The sequence below is a fragment of the Lycium ferocissimum genome, chromosome 7, assembly GCF_029784015.1.
Source record: "Lycium ferocissimum isolate CSIRO_LF1 chromosome 7, AGI_CSIRO_Lferr_CH_V1, whole genome shotgun sequence".
Taxonomy (NCBI): Eukaryota; Viridiplantae; Streptophyta; class Magnoliopsida; order Solanales; family Solanaceae; genus Lycium; species Lycium ferocissimum.
Window position 1 is genome coordinate 51,509,131 of NC_081348.1, and position 19,570 is coordinate 51,528,700.

Genomic DNA, 19,570 nt, shown 5'->3' on the forward strand with positions numbered 1-19,570 from the left:
TTTGCTTGTCCGGAAGATGATAATATTTCGTCTCATTTTTTTGATGAGAGTGCTAAAATAGATCGTGATTTTCTGGTGTACGGGGATGAATTAGGGGATGAAGTTGATAGTTCGGAGGGTGAGCGACGGCCGCAAACCACGGCCCCGACGATTGCTGTGGCGACGGAGGTCGGCCCCGCCAACGGCCCCGGCCACCCAGCCGGCGGGAACCCGGCGCTCGGCCCGCAGCGACGCGGCGGCGCGCCAGCCCACGCACGCCCGGCTGGGAACCCGGCGCCCGGCCCCGGCGGCGAGGGGGCGACAACACCATACCCCAGTCACGAATGTGGAAGGTGGCTTGGGGCGTGGTTTTCGGGAGAAATATCCCTCTGTTGTGCTTCGTGATTATGTGACACACTCAGTTTTTGCTAATAGTCCGTCTCCTACAACTCCGGTTAACAATCACTCCTCAGGTACTCCCTATCCTTTGGCACACTATATTAATTGTGACAATTTTTCTGTAAATTATCGTAAGTTTCTTGCAGCTATTATTTCGGGTAAGGATCCTAAGACCTTCAAAGAAGCCATGAAACACCAAGGTTGGAGACGTTCAATGAAAGAAGAGATACCTGCATTGGAAGACAATGGTACATGGACTTTGGAATATCTTCCTCCGGGTAAGAAAGCACTTGGTAATCAATGGGTGTACAAGACCAAGTTTTTGTCAAATGGAGATGTGGAACGGCTCAAATCGCGCTTGGTTGTGTTGGGAAATCATCAACAAGCGGGGATTGACTATAATGAAACTTTTGCTCCGGTCGCCAAGATGACTACTGTTCGAGCCTTCCTAGCCATCGCAGCATCCAAAAATTGGGAACTTCACCAAATGGATGTTCATAATGCCTTTTTACATGGTGACCTTGATGAGGAGGTGTATATGAAGCTCCCTCCCGGGTTTGAAAGTCCAGATCCTACGTTGGTGTGTCGTTTGCGCAAATCGCTGTATGGGTTGAAACAGGCCCCTAGATGTTGGTTTGCAAAATTGGTGACTGCTTTGAAAGGGTACGGTTTCCTTCAATCTTATTCTGATTATTCTCTTTTTACATTTACTAAAGGGAATATTCAGATTAATATCTTGGTTTATGTTGATGATCTTATTATTTCTGGGAATGATTCCGCTGCACTTGCAACTTTCAAAGCCTATTTGAGTGATTGTTTCAAAATGAAAAACCTTGGGTCTCTCAAATGTTTTTTGGGTATTGAAGTAGCTCGTAGTTCATCGGGGTTGTTTTGTGTCAACGCAAGTATACTCTTGATATTATCTCTGAAGCAGGATTGTTAGGTGCAAAGCCAAGTGGGTTCCCTATCGAGCAAAATCATAAACTTGGTCTTGCAAATGGAGATTTGTTGTTGGATCCGGAGGTCTACCGTAGATTAGTCAGGCGTTTGATTTATTCGGGGGTCACTCGACCGGACTTGGCATATTCTGTTCATATTTTGTCTCAATTCATGGAAGAACCCCGGATTGAACATTGGGAAGCGGCCTTACGAGTGGTCCGTTATTTGAAAGGCACACCAGGACAGGGAATTTTGTTACGTGCCGACAGTGAGTTGACTTTGCAGGGATGGTGTGATTCTGATTGGGCGGCTTGTCCGCTTACTCGTCGTTCGTTGACAGGTTGGCTAGTATTTCTAGGTCAATCTCCCATCTCTTGGAAGACAAAGAAGCAGCACACAGTTTCTAGATCTTCTGCAGAGGCTGAATATAGGTCCATGGCTGCGGTCACTTGTGAGTTGAAGTGGCTGAGAGGTCTGTTGTTGAGTTTAGGTATACAACATCCCAAGGCGATCAAATTGTTTTGTGATAGTCAGTCCGCTTTGCACATTGCAAAAAATCCGGTTTTCCATGAACGAACAAAGCACATTGAGGTAGACTGTCACTTTGTTCGTGATGCAATTAATGAAGGTTTGATTTCTCCGTCACACGTGTCAACATCTTCACAATTGGCAGACATTTTTACCAAAGCTCTCGGCAAAACTCAGTTTGACTTCTTGCTTTCCAAGTTGGGCATTTTTGATTCCCATGCTCTAACTTGAGGGGGGTATTGCGGTATAATATCTTTGTATTATTTGATATTATTTGGTAGCATATTTGTTGCTAGATACTTACCATATATTAGTTAGTTTCCTTGTTTCACTAGGATCTTAGTTTCCTTGTTTCATTAGGATCTGGAGAGATCCTAGGGTTCAAGATTGTATCCTATATATATTCTCTCTTGGTGAATGAATGGAACAAGTCAAGATTGTGTAGTTTCTACAAACTTCCTCCTCACCCCCTCCTCGTCAGCTTCCCAAGAAAACCCAGTAGTTATCGACGGTTCCTTTTTTGGTCGTTATCACCAAAATATGTGTTTTGAGAAGAAAAATAGAAGTGGAGAGAAAATGTGGCTTTAATGGTGGAGGTAAAGTGGTTATCGGCGCATGAGTATTTATTTTACGATGGCGGAGATTTAGTGGAGAGGTGCAGATGAATCAAGTGGTAGCTGAGGTGGTGGATAATTTAGGAAAACGCCAAAAAAAAAAGTGTGAAGGCCAAAACAGTTTTTAAAAAATATCAATCGGCCAAAATAACCATGAGCGGCTACGTTATTGTAAGTTTCTCCCTTATCAAAGTCTAGACCATACAAATAAAACAACTTATCTATATGTTTTACCCTCCACGCACCTAATTTTGTTGGTAAATTACTCGCTTATCACGTAAAGAAAGAGGTGTGTATAGACACATCCTGAGAAATGTTCAATCTTAAATTTTTCTAATCGAACGATTACAGTGTTAATTATAAAATTCGAAAAGACAGTCAAAAAGGAAAATTCTTTTGAATGGAGACTGCTCCCTTCTACATAAAAGTTCCATCAAAATTGACCATTGGCCTAGAATATCCTTTGATCACTTTCCACTAGTAAATAGTCCATAAAATTAAAATGTGTAAAAAGAAAACTAGTTACAAGTTTTTTTTTTTAAAGAGAAATAACAACAAGAAACTAGCTCGAAACCGGGCGAGGGAATGAGACCCCAACTACATCTCCTGCAGCACACGAAGAAATGCTAGAAGACACGTGTGAATGTCATTCAAAGCGAAACTCTTGACTAAACGCTAAATTAGCTAACCCATTAGCAATCAAATCAGCCTCCTTGTAAATATGGGCAACAAAGACAGCCCAATTTCTAACCAAGATGTGATGAATGCGGTTGGCAATATTACCATTCCGAGGGACTGAGGGACTATATTAATTTATTACACTTCCCTTTGTATTATAAACAATTCACCAGGTGGTTTAATTCCTTTTAAAATAATAATTGCTCAATTAACTTCATTCCTCGTATCGTATTGATCGGTTCTAAGTGCCCTCCTAATTATCTATACTAATCACGTTAATCACATAATTTTATCAAAATGGTTTTTCCCCTTCATAACATCATATAAAAGTGAACTAAGGTGCAAATATACCCTCATTTTTGCGATTTCAAACAGGTTCTCTTGTTAAAAGTTGGTGCATATATACTCCTGTTGTTACACAATCGGTACAAATATAACTTTTTTCGCTGATAGTTTCTTTTTTTCTTTTTTTTTTCAAAATCAGCTTATTTTTTACTTCCCTTTATCCATTTTTACTTGTTCTGTATCTTAAAAATGCTTCACTAGAAAAAAAAAAAAAAAAACTGGCAAAAACCGGCGGAAAATCGACTCTGTCGGTTTTTTGATATTTTTTTTAAATCTTTTTTTTCAAAGAAAACCAACGGACTGCGTCAGTTATTTTTATATTATTTTCTAAAATAAACCAACGGACTCCATCGGGTTTTTTTTTAATAAAAAAAATCGATGGAGTCTGTCGGTTGTTAGAGTAAAAAAACAGTATAAATTAAAACAATGTAAGTATTTTGAACAAAGAACATGAGTGGTCTAGTGGTAGAGCCCTTTAATGCCAAGGAACATACCGGGTTCGTCCAAGTTGATACATTTCATTATTTTATTCTCAAAAAAAAAAAATCGACGGAGTCCATCAGTTTTTTAAATTATGGTCTATTGATTTCAGTCATTAGATGACTTAGTAATAATTAAGGGAAATTTTGTCATTCTATTTATGACGTCTTATGAAGTGTGCCAAATCAATACAGGAAAAGTAATTCGCATAATACATAAACAAGCACTTGGCATCAGCTGGCAAGTATGCCCTCCAACTTTGGGTGTGCACAAGCAGACACCTCAACTTGTATAAAGTTAAACATGCAAATACAAATACTGATATGACACATAAATTTTCGAGGATCACGTTAGTGCCACGTCAATGCCACATCAGCATTTGTGTTTACATGTTTAACTTTATACAAGTTGAGGTGCCTACTTGTGCACACCCAACGTTGGAGGCATAGTTGTCAACTGAGGCCAAGTTTAAGGGCCTGTTTATGTGTTACACCAAGTAATTTTTCACGGAGAGAGTAATTGAAAATGCCACATGCCTTTAAAAAAATAAGTGTATCAATTTTTGTTTTGTTCAAAACATTTTCCTTCATGCCGAACACACCTCTTTTTCTATCATTTTTCCATTTGTCTTGTTTTGCAAAGTTCCTTAAAACTCAGCTGACCCATAGCACACTCTCAACAATTGTACTTAAAATTTTCTTATTTTTCTTATACTCCATTTGTTCTTTGAATTTAAGACCATTCTTGATATTTTTGAAAAAATACTTTTTCTAGAAAAATAAATTCCTTAAAGATGAAAATAATGACTTTTCTAATGAAAATAGGAAAAATAAGTTGCGAAAATAACATTTCATATTGATTGTCTCCTTCCCATCCTTAAACACATTTCATCTTCACCCCAACTCCTACCCTGACCACCCTTCCCATCCCCAGCCCCACCACTCATCCCAGCCCACCCCCAAACCCCAACGCAACCACGTCACCCTCAATATCTTCATAATATTTGTCTAGATTACATATAATTAGTTTCAAAATAATATCTTAGGCAACTTTCGGTGCACAAAGCATCCCGCGTTAGCAAGGTCGTGAAGGTTTATATAAGTAACTTAGATCCTTCAATATTACTTTCTTATTTCTCTCTCTGTCTTTGTTTCACACATAAAACATACATAGAGGAAAAACAGAGAAAAAACGTCTTCATGCAGTGCTTAAATTAGCAAGGGAAAAAGGTAGGGCATATAGAAGACAAGGATATACATTTTATGTGGCACCTTTTTCATTATCTCTTAATTGGCTTCAGTTAAAGTAAGAGGGAATTCTGGAGGGGTTAAAGTTTGGTTTTATATATATCTTCATCCTCACCACCCTTATTCTTCTCTTCCCCTTTTCCAGTTTTTTAGGATACATCTCTTAACTTGTTATATTTGTTTTTTTTTTCTTTTTAAATACACAACATGTTAGAGGTAAGAGTATATGTTTGCTAGCTCTTGTAGTGATATAGAAACTACGGAAAAAACTCAAATATGCCATTAAATGATCGAAAATGGGTCATTTATGCTACTCGTCAATAGTTTGGCTCATTTATGACATCGAACTATCGAAAATGACTCTTTATGCCACTTATCAATAGGTTGGCTCATTTATGCCATCACCTGTTACCAAAATGACTCATTCATTCCACTTTTGTTAACGCTAGTTTTACAATACCAGATATGATAGTGACCTCCAACTAGATTATGGTTATGGGTGGGTCGGATATATAGTTCGGATTTTTTTTTATCAATTTGGGATTTAAAAATGAGCTGGTTTAATTAAGAGATGTAAGCCTCTAATTGGAGGTCACGTATCATATCTGATATTGTAAAACCAACGTTATTAAAAATGGCATGAATGGTAATTTTGGTATCGGGCGATGGCATAAATGAGCCAAACTATTTATGAGTGGCATAAATGAGTCATTTCCGATAGTTCAATGACATAAATGAGCCAAACTATTGACGAGTGACATAAATGAGTTATTTCCGATAGTTCAATGACATATTTGAGTCTTTTCCGTAGAAACTATAAGAAGAGAATTAGAGATGTACCTACAAAGAAGAAGAACAATGGCTTCACAATTTGCTTTCAATTTAGGGATTTGAATTTTGGAGCAAAAATAAATAAAATTTGGTGAATTTTGAGAGATCATGTACTCGTACTAGCTAACGTGGCTATGGGGAAATTTTGCACAATTATTTTGCGCCATTATTTAATATTTTACAACAACAATAACATACGAGTGAAATCCCACGATGTAGATTCTGGAGAGGGTAGAATGTACGCAGACCTTTCCCCTACCTTGGGAGGAAAGGAGGTCGTTTCTGGTAGATCCTCAGCTCAAGAGCAAGTAATCCAAAGCAGTATAGAAGGGCATGTCAAAATGATATAAAGGCATGATATAAAAGCATGATATAGATGTCTAGTAAAAGACAAAGAAGGAAAAAAAATACAATAATCAAAGGTCGAGGAACAACAAATAGTATCGAAATTCGAAAGAAAAGAGACCACAAGGATAGTGCCATGCCTAGTAGTATGACACACTCAACTAACTACTAACCTTCTACCCTAATCCGTATCCTCCATAACCTCCTATCTAAGGTCATGTCCTGGGTAAGTTGGACCTGAGCCATATCTTGTCTAATCACCTCTCCCCAACACTTATTCGGCCTATCTCTATCCCTTCTAAAATCGTCCATAGCTAGTCTCTCACACCTTCGTACTGGGGCATCCGTGCATCTCCTCTGCACATGCTCGAACCATCTCAGTCTCACTTCCCGCATCTTATCCTCCACAGAGGCCACTCTCACCTTGTCCTGTATATATTCATTTCTTATCCTATCTCTCCTAGTGTGGCCATACATCCATCGCAACATCCTCATTTCCGCAACTTTCATCTTCTGAATGTGAGAGTTCTTCACTGGCTAACACTCGGCCCCATACAACATAGTCGGTCTGATCACCACTCTGTAAAACTTGCCTTTAAGTTTAGGTGGCACCTTATTATCACACAAGACTCCAGATGCAAGCCTCCATTTCATCCACGCTGCACCAATACGATGCATGACCATCATCGTCAATCTATCCATTTCCTTCAATAATAGACCCAAGATACTTAAACTTCATTTCTTTGGTATGGCCTGAGTATCCAGCTTCACTTCCCCATCCACCTCCTGCGTCCTGCTACTGAACTTGCACTCCAGGTATTCTGTCTTGGTTCTACTCAACCTGAACCCTTTAGACTATAGATGGAGCATGATTTTAATACAATTTTCATTCTATTAGTTTTAAAAATTTTCGTAAATCATGTTATAGTGTTTTAGTTACTCATATGACTTTTTTTAATTAGAATTTTGTAAAACAAAATACGCCTGAGACTTCTATAAATGCATATATGAGATTTTTCCAAGATCATTTTAATCTATCAGAATTGTATGTGGCCCTTGGACTTGTAATCCCTTTGACACGACCTTCCTTTGCGCAGCAAACTTTAAATTGTGTCTAATATATACCTTCTTCATGTTTCACCACTTTTTGAAGATCGCATCGCCGTGCTAATTAAAGCGGGAAAAGTGTCATAACTCAATAGGAGAAATACTTAAAATAAACCCTATTTAACAACACCAAAAAAGACAGATATATTATTTTTCTCAATATCCTCTCTATTTATCATCTTTTCGAACTCTCCACCCCTCAGTCTCGTTGACTTCCTCCTCCAACCTCTCATCGGCTTCCTTCCCAAACCCTATCCTTGTCGGCTTCTCCAAGAAACTACCCGTCTTGCCAACTTCCTCCCCACCCCTTCCTCGTCGACTTCCCAAGAAAACCATGTAGTCCTCGTCGCATTCCGTTTGCGGTCATTGTCACCAATATAAGTGTTTTGAGAAGAAAAAAGAGGTGGAGAGAAAAGGTGGCTTTAATGGTGGAGGTAAAGTAATTATCGGCACGTGAGTATTTATTTTAGGATGGCGAAGAAGTAATGGAGAGTGCAGATGAACTAAGCGGCAGGTGAGGTGGTGGATTAATTTAGAAAAAAACAACAAAAAAGGTATGAAGGACAAAAAAGTTTTAAAAAAATCAATTGATCAATCGGACAAAATAATCATGAACGGCTACATTATTATAAGTTATCAAAGTCTAGACCGTAAAAATAAACAACTGATCTATATGTTTTACTCTTCATGCATCTAATTTTGTTGATAAATTACGTGCTTATCACGTAAAGAAAGAGGTGTGTATAGACACATCCGGAGAAATGTTCAATCTTAGATTTTTCTAATTGAACGATTAAAGTGTCTCTTACTAATAAGAATTCGAAAAGACAGTCAAAAAGGAAAATTCTTTTGAATGGAGACTGCTCCCTTCTATATAAAAAATTTCCGTCAAAATTGATCATTTGTCTAGAATGTCCTTTGATCACTTTCCTCTAGTACATAGTCCATAAAATTAAAATGTGTTTAAAAAAAACAAAAAAGTCTCAAATATGTCATCAAATTATCGGAAATGTCTCATTTATGCTACTCGTCAATAGTTTAGCTCATTTATGCTACTCGTTAATAGTTAAGCTCATTTATGCCATCGTTGTAACCAAAATGTCTCACTCATGCCATTTTTCATTAACGTCGATTTTTCAATTCCAGATATGACACGTGGTTTTCAATTAGAAGTCCACATCATCTAATTAAACCAATACAAATTAAATCCTAAATTAAACTAAAACTCGACCCGTGATTTTGTGCTAGTTTAATTAAACGACGTGGACCTCTAATTGAAGGCCACGTGTCATATCAGGTATTGTAAAACCAGCGTTAATGAAAAATGGCATGGATGAGCCATTTTGGTAACGGCGATGACATAAATGAGCCAAACTATTGACGAATGGCATAAATGAGTCATTTCCGATAGTTCGATGGCACAGCCTTTTCCCAAAAATAATAATAATAATAAAAAAAAAAATCTAGTTACAAGTTTGATAAACTTTGTCTTGCCTTTCCCCTTGCGTACACGAGCAAAAGATACTATGCTTGGGATGCTATTCTAGGAATAGTACAAGTACAAATTATTATAGGAATAAAGTAACACTAATTAATGTAAAAAAGTAAATGGCACTTTCCTAATTTTATATTCATCTGATTATGCTTTCCACGTGGAATGAGACTGAGGGAACAAACCTCCTGCTGATATAATTCCTTTTAAAATAATAATAATTGCTCAATTGCATTCCTCGTATTGATCGGTTCTAAGGTGCCCTCCTAATTACCCACATTAATTACATTAATTTCATAATTTATCTAAATGGTTATTTCCCCGGACAACATCATATAAAAGTGGACAAAGGTGCAGATATATCCCTTGATCTTGCGATTTCGAGCAGATTCACCCTTCGTTAAAAAAGTGGTGCATATATGCCTCTGTCATACACAAATAGTGTAAATGTAACCTTTTTTCGCTAACAAATTTTTTTAAAAAAAAAATTATTTAGCTTATTTTTTGCTCCCTTCGTCCATTTTTACTTGTCTATTATATTAAAAATAATCATTTATGTTTACTTGTCATGTATATTAAAATTACTTGTCCATTTTACTTGTCTAATTTAAAAATTCAAGAAATAATTTACCATTTCATACCGATTTTATCTTTAATATTAATATTGGATTGGAAAGTTTAAGAGACTCTTATTAGTTGCACAACTTTTGAAGTGTGATTTATTGATTTTAATCATTATTTGACTAAGTAATAATTAGGAAGGATTTTGTAAAATTGTCATTCTAGTTATGGCTTCTTAAAAAGTGTGCCAAGTAAATACAAGAGAAATAAAAATGCACAGAGAGATTAATTATAAATATCACGTGACTTTAAAAATTAAGTGTATCCATTTTTGTTTTTTTCAAACATTTTCCTTCATGCCGAACACACCTTTTTTTCTATCATTTTCCCATTTGTCTTCCTTTACAAGTTCCTTAAAACTAAGCTGACACATAGCAAACCACTCTCAACAATTGTACTTAAATTTCTCTTCTTTCTCTTTTACTCCATTTATTCTTTGAGTTTAAGACCACTTTTTTTTTTAAATAAGTTCCTTAAGACTTTCCCGATGAAAGTAGGGAAAATAAATTCCGCAAATAACATTTCACATTGATTGTCTCCTCCCATCCTCGAACACATCTCGTCTTCACCCCAACTCCTACCCTCAGCACCCTTCCCATCCCTAACCCCACCACGCACCCCAACCCCCCTCCCCCACTAGATTACATATAACTAGTTTTAGAATAATAGTTTTTTTGCTTACTTATTGAACATAAGAAAATAAGTAAGAACTCACTTGAAAACATTCCTTACACCGATTGGCCATGAGCCTTTTTCACCTTTTCCCAGAATATTTTTCGTCTTTCACTACAAGAAAAAATATATTTTGCAACAATTTTTTTTTTATTGCCATAGATTGATTATTGTTGCAAAAAGTACTTTTGGCAAAAAAAAAAAAAAATTGTTGCATAGACTTTTTCCAATGGCTGTTATTGCAATAACGCGCAACAACTTTTTTTGTTATTGCCAAAAGTATTGCAACAATAATCAATACTATGGCAACAAAATTAAATTCTTTGGCAACAAAAAAGTTCATTTGCCAACAATAAAACTAAGTTGTTGCCAAATATTAAATTTTTTGTTGTCATTTCTATACTTTCTTGTAGAATATATTTGAAAATCAGTACATGGCCATGAAATTTAGAATTTAAAAAACACCTAAAATCTTTTTTTCATTTTTTTTTTCACTTTCACTGTATTCAAACCAAATACTTCGCAAAAACTATAACCAAAAGCAACACTAACTTCAACTCCGACTTCCAAATTCTTTTTTTTTTAAAACAAAAAATACTTCGTTTCATGGTCATAACGCCTCCCAAGTGTTAACTCACTTGAACAGTGACATTTCCTTCACACCGAAACACCCCCTCACACCGAACAAAGTTCCTTAATTTTTTTTTCTCTTTTACACTTTTTTTTCCTCTTTTACACCATTTGTTCTTTGAGTTAAGACCATTCTTGATTTCACATTCTAGCCTTAGTCTTTCACTTATTTTTTCATGGTTCTTGAAAATTTTAGTCATTTTTGCATGATTTTATTTTGTGCGTGTGAAGGGGTCTTTTTTTGCTTTGTGAATCAAAGGTTTTAAGCCATTTTTCTTGGTTCATTTAGATTGAATTCTTGTTTTTTTACACTATTTTAGTTTCTTGGGTGTTTGTTTCTTGTTTTTGTTTAAGGAAGTGATCATAAGCGGTTTGCTTCAAGACTTTGTTGGCAGGTTCTTGCACTGTTGTCATTTCAGGTAAAAAAAAAAAAAAATCCTAAAATGCTCAATTGAGTTATGATTAATGTTTTATAAAAGATTGAGTTTATTGTGTTTTAGCATTTTCTTTAAGATATATGTTGTTCCTTCTAGTTGGGTTGGGGGGGGGGGGGGGGGTATAACTGAAGTTTCTTTAAGATATATGTTTTTGTTGCATTAAGCTGAGTTGTTGTAGTTTTTTGGTGTTAGATTTGATACTGAACCATTTTAATTCTGAGGTTTTACTTTGTAAACTCAACAACCTGCATATTTTTAGCATTTCTTAGCTAGTGTTTGACCATAGATTTTAGATCAGATTTTGAAAATTCATCGTCAAATATATGATTGGCCATGAAATTTGATCAGATTTTGAAAATTTATCTTCAAAATATTTTCAAGTTCCAAAAACTAGTCTGAGTTTTTGGGACAAATTTTACTTCCACTCACAAAACTTCAAATTTTTTCCAAGTAAAATGCATGTCCAAACACAACTTCAAGTTCCAAAAATCACAACTTCAAAAACTCAAATTTTCAATTTTCAAGTTTCAACTTCAAAATCTATGGCCAAACAGGAGCCTAGTGTTGGCGTCTATGGAAATTTGACAGTTGAACCAGCAATTGCTTAGTGGTGGAATCCCCTATTATATCGTTTTCCTTATAAGGAAAATCATTCAAGTTCGTCGGATTCTGATTTGGAGGTTAAAATGATTCAATACTATTTTGCATGTTTCTTGTTCAACTGCTATGAGGTTTAAGAGTATGTTTACTTGCTTTATGGCCCATATATTTCCCTTGTTGTATTCATTGGGTCTCGACTCTCGACCACTGTGGTTTTCCTTGCAAATTTGAGATAATCATTTTTGTGTGTGTTTCCTCGTTTACTTAGTTGTTAGATGAGATAAGGAGCTCTTATGGGTTTTCAAATGTTTGGTTTATCTGTGTATGCTAAATTCATTATAAATTATCTATTTTATTCGTTGTTTATCTTTTCCTTTTTGTTGTTCTCCGAGAATCTATTCTAAATCTTTCCTCCCAAAGTTGAACATTTCGTTATTGTTGCCCACTTTTGATTGGACACTCGACTAGCTTTGTGGTGAATGAGGTCAAGCAATTTGGCATGTTGCTTTTATTGCAGCCTCGACGTCGTAATTAACAATTTTATAACCCTTGCATTGGCCGTTACTAGCTACTCTCTATGTCCCACTTTATGTGGCACCGTTTGATTAGCACAAAGTTTAAGAAAGAAAGGTTTTTTAAACTTTGTGGTCTTTATACATTTGTTTGGCTATAAATCATTCATTAAGGATAAAAGGGAAATTTTAATATTAAGTTGTTTTAATACATAGATGGTGATAGTTAAAGGGAACAATAGTTCAGGTAGGAACAACTCATAATTGGGGTGTGAATTCGCGAAAAAGCGATAGTTCAGGTGTGTTTTTGACCATTATCTCTAAAATGATTGATCAAATACTATTTGCAATTTCTTGTTCAACTGCTATGAGGTTTAAACGTATGTTTACGTGCTTTATGGTAGATATCATTTCCCTTGTTGTATTCATGGGTCTCGACTCTCGACCAATGAGGTTTTCCTTGCAAATTCGAGGTAATAATTTTCGACTGTGTTTGCTTGTTTCATCCCCAAATTTGGTTATCACCTTACGTCATAGTTAGATAGATAAGGAGATCTTATAGGTTTTCAAAAGTTTGGTTTATCTGTGTCTGCTAAATTCAACAGAAGTTATCAGAGAACGACAAAAAGGAAAAGATAAATAACGACAAAAATGGATAACTTATGATGAATTTAGCAGACATGGATAAACCAAAATTTTGAAAATCCAATAGATCTCCTTATCTCATCTAACTACAACGTAAGGTGATAACCAGCTTTGGGGATAAACGAGAAACATAGAAGAAAACAATTATCAAGGAAAACCTCATTGGTCGAGAGTTGAGACCCGTATACAGCAAGGGAAATGATATCTACCATAAAGCAAGTAAACATACTTTTAAACCTCCTAGCAGTTGAACAAGAAAATGCAAATAGTATTTGACCAATCATTTTAGAGATAATTGTCAAAAACAGACAATCAACTATCACTTTTCGCGAGTTTCACACCCCAATTATCAACTGTTTCCCTTTCCTAGATTCCGAATCTTGAAAAGTGTCATAAACCTGTTTTCCAACTTCATCTTCAAAAATTTCAAATAAAGTGCTCTCTTCTTTCCTTTGCAAAAAATATAACCAAACACAACTCCATCTTAAACTCCAACTTTATAAATTGCATCATCTCAAAAATATTTGAAATCTATGGCCAAACACCTACTAAAAGTGTAGTTTATAACGACCAATGAAAGGGATATAAAATTGTTAATCACGATGCTAAGACATAAATAAAAGCAACACGCCAAATTGCGTGACCTCATTCATGAAAAAGCTAGTCGAGCATCCAATCAAAAGTGGGTGACAAAAAGAAATTGTCAACTTTGAGAGTAAAGATTTATAATAGATACTCGGAGAACGACTAAAAGGAAAAGATAAGTAACGATGAAAAGGGATAACTTATTCTGATTTAGCAGACACAGGTATAAACCAAATTTTTGAAAAATACATAAGATCTCCTTATCTCATCTAAACTACTCCCTTCGTCCCAATTTATGTAACACATTTTCCTATTGAGTCTGTCCGAAAAGAATGTCACCTTTCCATAATTAGAAGCAACTTAACTTTAAAATTCCTCTTTTATCCTTAATGAAATGATTTATAGCCAAACATTTCTAAGGTTTGTTTTAGACCACAAATTCAGAAGTCTTACTTTCTTTTTTTGTTAAACTTTGTGCCTAGTCAAAAGTGCCACATAAATTGGACGGAGGGAGTAGTACGTAACAGCCAATGGGTGGGTTATACAATTGTTCATATCAAGTTATCCATTGTTGTAATAATTTATCTTATCCTTTTTGTCGTTCTCCGAGAATCTATTCTAAATCTTTCCTCTCTAAGTTGACCATTTCTTTATTGTCGCTAACTTCTGATTGGACGCTCGACTAGCTTTGTCATGAATCAGGTCACGAAATTTAGCATGTTGCTTTTATTACAGCCTTGACGTCATAATTAACAATTTTATATCCCTTCCATTGGCTGTTACGCACTACTCCTTCCGTCCCAATTTATGTGGCATTGATTGACTAGGCACAAAGTTTAAGAAAGAAAGGAAGGATAGACACAAAGTTTAAGAAAGGATTTGTGGTCTAAAACAAACGTTAGACACTGTTTGGCTATAAATCATTTCATTAAGTATAAATGGGGAATATTAAAGTTATGTTGTTTCTAATTATGAAAAAGGGACATCTTTTTGGAACAAACTAAAAAAGAAAGTGTGCCATATAAATTGGGATGAAGGGAGTCGTTAGATAAGATAAGGAACTCTTATGGGTTTTCAAAAGTTTGGTTTATCCGTGTCTGCTAAATTCAGAATAAGTTATCCATTTTCGGCGTTACTCATCTTTTCCTTTTTGTCGTTCTCCGAGTATCTATTATAAATCTTTCCTCTCAAAGTTGAACATTTCTTTACTGTTGCCCACTTTTGATTGGACGCTCGACTAGCTTTATAATGAATGAGGTCATGCAATTTGAAGTGTTGCTTTTATTAATGCCTTGACATTGTGATTAAACATTTTATATCCCTTTCATTGGCCGTTACAAACTACAATTTTAGTAGGTGTTTGGCCATAGATTTCAAATATTTTTCACTTTATGCAATTTATAAAGTTGGAGTTGTGTTTGGTTATACTTTTTACAAAGGAGAGAACACTTTATTTGAAATTTATGAAGATGGAGTTGGAAAACAGGTTTAAGCCACTTTTCCAAATTTGGAATCCAACTCCAAGTTGGATTTGGAAATTTTCTAACCAAACACTGATTTTGAAATTAAGTGAAAAATTATTCCTGAAATAAGTGAATAATTCTCATGGCCAAACAGCTCCTAAGTGTTCAACAATTTTAGATGTGTATGACAACTGAATGTGTTGACAGGATGACGTCAACAGTTTTCGTAGATTCGCCATCTGTTGAAGAACCTAGTGGTGGAGCAAATATCAAACTGAAAAAAGGTCCTTGGAGTAAAGCAGAAGATGCGATTTTAATGGATTACGTCGCAAAACATGGGGCGGGGAATTGGAGAGAAGTCCAGAAGCAATCAGGACTTGCTCGCTGTGGGAAAAGTTGCCGTTTGCGGTGGGCAAATCACCTAAGACCAGATTTAAAGAAATGTGCTCTCACTCCAGAGGAAGAGTGTCGAATAATTGAACTACACGCTAAGATGGGAAACAAATGGTCAAAAATGGCTGCTGAGGTTTGCATCATGTCTTATTCCTTCTTCTTTTTTTTCTTGATAACAACTATGTCTCATCCTTTTTCAGCAGCTACCTTATAGTTTCCGACAAAACTATGTGAACTGATTAAAAGCCAAAACTGCTATCTGATATAAATCTTAACTATTCCCGAAGATATTGGTTACCCTTCAATATATAGTTTTGGTAAACAGAAGTATGTCCCGTGTTCTTATTACCATTTAATTCTTGATCTAACTCCCCACTTGGTTGCTTTATGTGGATTTGTGTACATAGACTATGGTGTCATTTTCTTGGTTATACTTACGGATGTACATTGGTCGGTTCGGTACGGCTTGGAACAATTTTTGGTTTGGTATTTTCGGTATTCGGTTTCTTAAAATAATCTATACCAAAAAAGAAACCCAATAAAATTCAGCACTGTTCATTTTTCTGTTACTGGTTTCGGGTTGTTTGGTTCAGATCAGTTTGGTCTGTTTGAGTTTACACCACAACAGAAAGGGTCAGAAACGACGGGTTGTGTGTGTGTGTATTATGTATATGTATATATTTATGAACTCCTTTTTTATAAAGTAAATAAATTTCATTAATTGCTTGGGCCAAAACATGCCATATACAAGAAGTATACTGAAAAGTAGAAAACATGGTTTTCTGCAACGGACACCCAATCTTCTACTTTGTTTGGTGGTTGCATAGCACTCTATCAATGAACTTCATGGGTGCACCAAAAGAAAATAAGGGATCGGAGGCTACTCCTCAACTTGATAAAATTCAACTCTATTCCTTCAAAGGCTCTCTCTCTGTTTCTTTCTCTCCAAATTTTCCACATAAGTGATAGTGGAGCCATGTCCCATTCCCTTCTTCTATCGCTTTATTTCTGTCATAAGTACCTCCATGTTCTGCTGAGTAAGATTCAATAATGGGTTTGAGTCGGTGATTGTAAACTTCCTTTATCGATCTTGATTTGTGTTTAAATTCTGAAACTATGGACCTAGCTTTTGCGAAGAAATGAGTAGTGTTGTTTCCTTATGTTCATCCAATTATAAGTTTCTGCCTCTCTCCAAGATTTCACCTCTGTTGCCCAAACCTTGAATATTGCATGCTTTTTGGATTAGATAAACCTTAGTGATGTGCCTCTATTGTTAAATCCCACAAGTGGGATCTGGGGAGGGTAGAGTGTACGCAGTATTACCCCTACCTTGGTAGGTAAAGAGGCACAAATCTTTTTTTTTTTTGCCTTAAAAAATTTGTAATTGGTGATCCTCATTGATAATTGTATGCCCAGATGCAGTCTGGTAAAACACTTTAAGCCTTCTTAACAATCAATTTTTCTTTTTCAAGTCTTCTCTACGATGAGGGAGACAACAAGCTGTACTTTATCAAACCAGTTTGGATGGATAGTCCACTGGGTTGGTTTGAGAATATTAAGTGTGGTTGGCAGATTCATACAACCTTATCAAAAAATGGTTCAGTTATTGTTACACTTGCATTAAGGTTGGTTAGGAGTAACTATGAGATTTAGAGAACTATAATAGTTTTAGTTAACTCTTAAGTTGCCTTAATAGACAATTTTCTTACCATTATTGGAATGAGATGGGTCTGAATCGACCAAATATGGAGGATTCATATACTGTTCTGCAAGTAGTTTGGTTGGTTAGTTGTTAGTGCTCCCTTCGCGAGGACCTGAACATGTTCTGATTCAAATGAGTGGGGTCGATAGCCAGTATCTTTTCCAGGCAAAAAGGAGAGAAGGAAATTACATAGTGCTATCTTAATCTACTAGTGATGATTCCTATTTGTCATTTTCTATCCATGTCCATTTTCCTTCATCTGGATGTTGTTTTAATTGAACTCTTGCACTATATGTTATTCAGTAAAAAATGGTGCTCGTATGCTTGGCTGAACTTGTATGTAAGCATATTTGAAAATCACTTTTTTGTGGACTCTCCTCTTTCTTTCAAAAGACACAGTTTTATTGCTTTCATTTTCTAATACTGATTTTGTCTGAACTTTATCAATTTGAGTGATTGGTGCCAACCAACACATTCTTCAAAGTTGAATAATGGCTATTAATTAATTTTTTCATGGCCTTTCTATTCTTTCAGTTGCCTGGCCGCTCAGACAATGAGATAAAGAACTACTGGAACGCCAAACTAAAGAGACAACGGCGTGCAGGCTTGTCCATGTACCCTCCAGAAGTTCATTTCCGGGCGTTTAGTGAGGACAAACAAAACAAGGAACTCGACACATTGTCTTCTGAAAATGCACATCCTGATCTCTTGCCTATCAACACTTGTGAGATTCCATCTGTGGAATTAAAATTTTTTGAACCTAGCCAGCAGTTGTATCCTCCGGGGCTTCTTGATATTGCTCCTAGTAGCTTTCATACTATTCCTGCAACTAGCATGCCAGCTCAGGATCTTAATTCTTCCTGCAATACTCGTTCTGTCCACTCAACAGTTCATCCGTCCAAGCGAATACGAGGATCAGGCTCTGTTCTAAATGTTAATATTGCTGCTAGTAGCTGTCTTGATATTCCTGCAACTAGCATGCTGGATCAGGGTCTTAATTCTTCCAGGAATACTAGTTCGGTCCTCTCAACAATTCATCCATCCAAACATATACGAGGTTCAGAATCTTGTTTCTCTGGTCTAAATGTTGATCTTTTTCAAGCTTGTCATCGAAATCAAAATGACTGTTCTTTGGTTGCTCAGTCCTTGGGGTTCTCTTTGTCATGTCACCCATCATTCTTGGGGTTCTCTTCGTCATGTCACCCATCATTCTCGGGTGAAATTCCTGGCAGCTATGCCTTTTTAAATGGCAAGAAGCTGGAGCTCCCTTCACACGAAACTCCGATGGCAAGTTGGGCACCACTTCCTCCGGTCGAGTCCTTCAATACCTTGATTCAGTCTCCTCCAAATGAGCATACTGATTCAGGCATTCTGTCACCTCGAAACAGTGGTCTATTGGACGCCGTACTTTATGGATCACAAGCATCCAAAGCTTCAAAGAATAATTCACTTCAGGATACTTACTGTGACTCAATCTCCCCTTTAGGTCATTCTTTAGGATCGGTGTTTAGTGAATACACCCCTACCAATTGAGGTTCATTGGATGAGCACCAGCCAATAGCGACAGTTGTTGGTGAGAATGGTTATTAAATTAATTTATTCTAACTATCTGCAACAGTTGAAAGTGTTTCAAATATTTATGTCATTTGAGTTTTCTATGATTTTGAAGGATGCGAGGTTAAGCAAGTGAAGGTTGATTTCACTCCCACTGATCGGAAAGATGATCTATCAAGCCACCATTTGTTTCCGGGACTGATTGGTCCCACAACAGAATGGGGTAAGAAACATAAGGAATTCAAATATGCATCCGGGGCTGTTCTTTTTTGATGATATTTCCTAACACAATTTTGGAAAAAATGTAATTTCCTTTGTAAACCTCTTCTGTTGTAATATTGTCGTCCTTTGTAAACCTCTTCTGTTGTAAACCTTTTCTGTTGCTAGTTACATTACTTAAACAGTACCTGTTACCGGTGTTTCAGCTGGTTATACTGTTATCGCAAACTGGTTTTCACTGTTACTGTTATTGGAAAAATAGCCTGGTTTGACGGGCTAAAAGTTCTAATCCGTCGATCTTGGAAAGCCAACTTGAGTTTTGACTCTCTCTTGTATCTCAAGTTGTCTCTCTCTCTTTTACTTTTGCATTTTTACATGTTATATTACTATTTTACATGAACTCGGTTATTGGTACATGTCTTATAGAAATGTGTTAAAAGTATTTGGTACGATTATATGTAGTTGTGCTATTTTTGGTGAATTTTGCAAAGTATATATAGTTGAATTTTTTTTTAGAAAAATCAGATGTAGGTCAATTTTTGCCTAGTCGCAC

General features: G+C 36.2%; 1 protein-coding gene across 1 annotated transcript; it reads left to right on the forward strand.

The window, feature by feature from the left end:
- Positions 1-15,140: 15,140 nt before the first annotated feature.
- On the forward strand, positions 15,141-19,308 carry LOC132062962 (transcription factor GAMYB-like). Its single transcript, XM_059455419.1, has 3 exons — positions 15,141-15,675; positions 17,779-18,817; positions 18,914-19,308. The coding sequence occupies exons 1-2, from the start codon at positions 15,328-15,330 to the stop codon at positions 18,775-18,777; spliced, it is 1,347 nt and encodes a 448-aa protein (XP_059311402.1). The 5' UTR covers positions 15,141-15,327; the 3' UTR covers positions 18,778-18,817; positions 18,914-19,308.
- Positions 19,309-19,570: the final 262 nt, after the last annotated feature.

Excerpts from the sequence above, each read along its gene's own strand:
- LOC132062962 (XM_059455419.1), top strand. The coding sequence starts at position 15,328 with ATGTGTATGACAACTGAATGTGTTGACAGGATGACGTCAACAGTTTTC. Across the intron at positions 15,676-17,778 it reads GGTCAAAAATGGCTGCTGAG|TTGCCTGGCCGCTCAGACAA; the intron begins GTTTGCATCATG and ends CTATTCTTTCAG.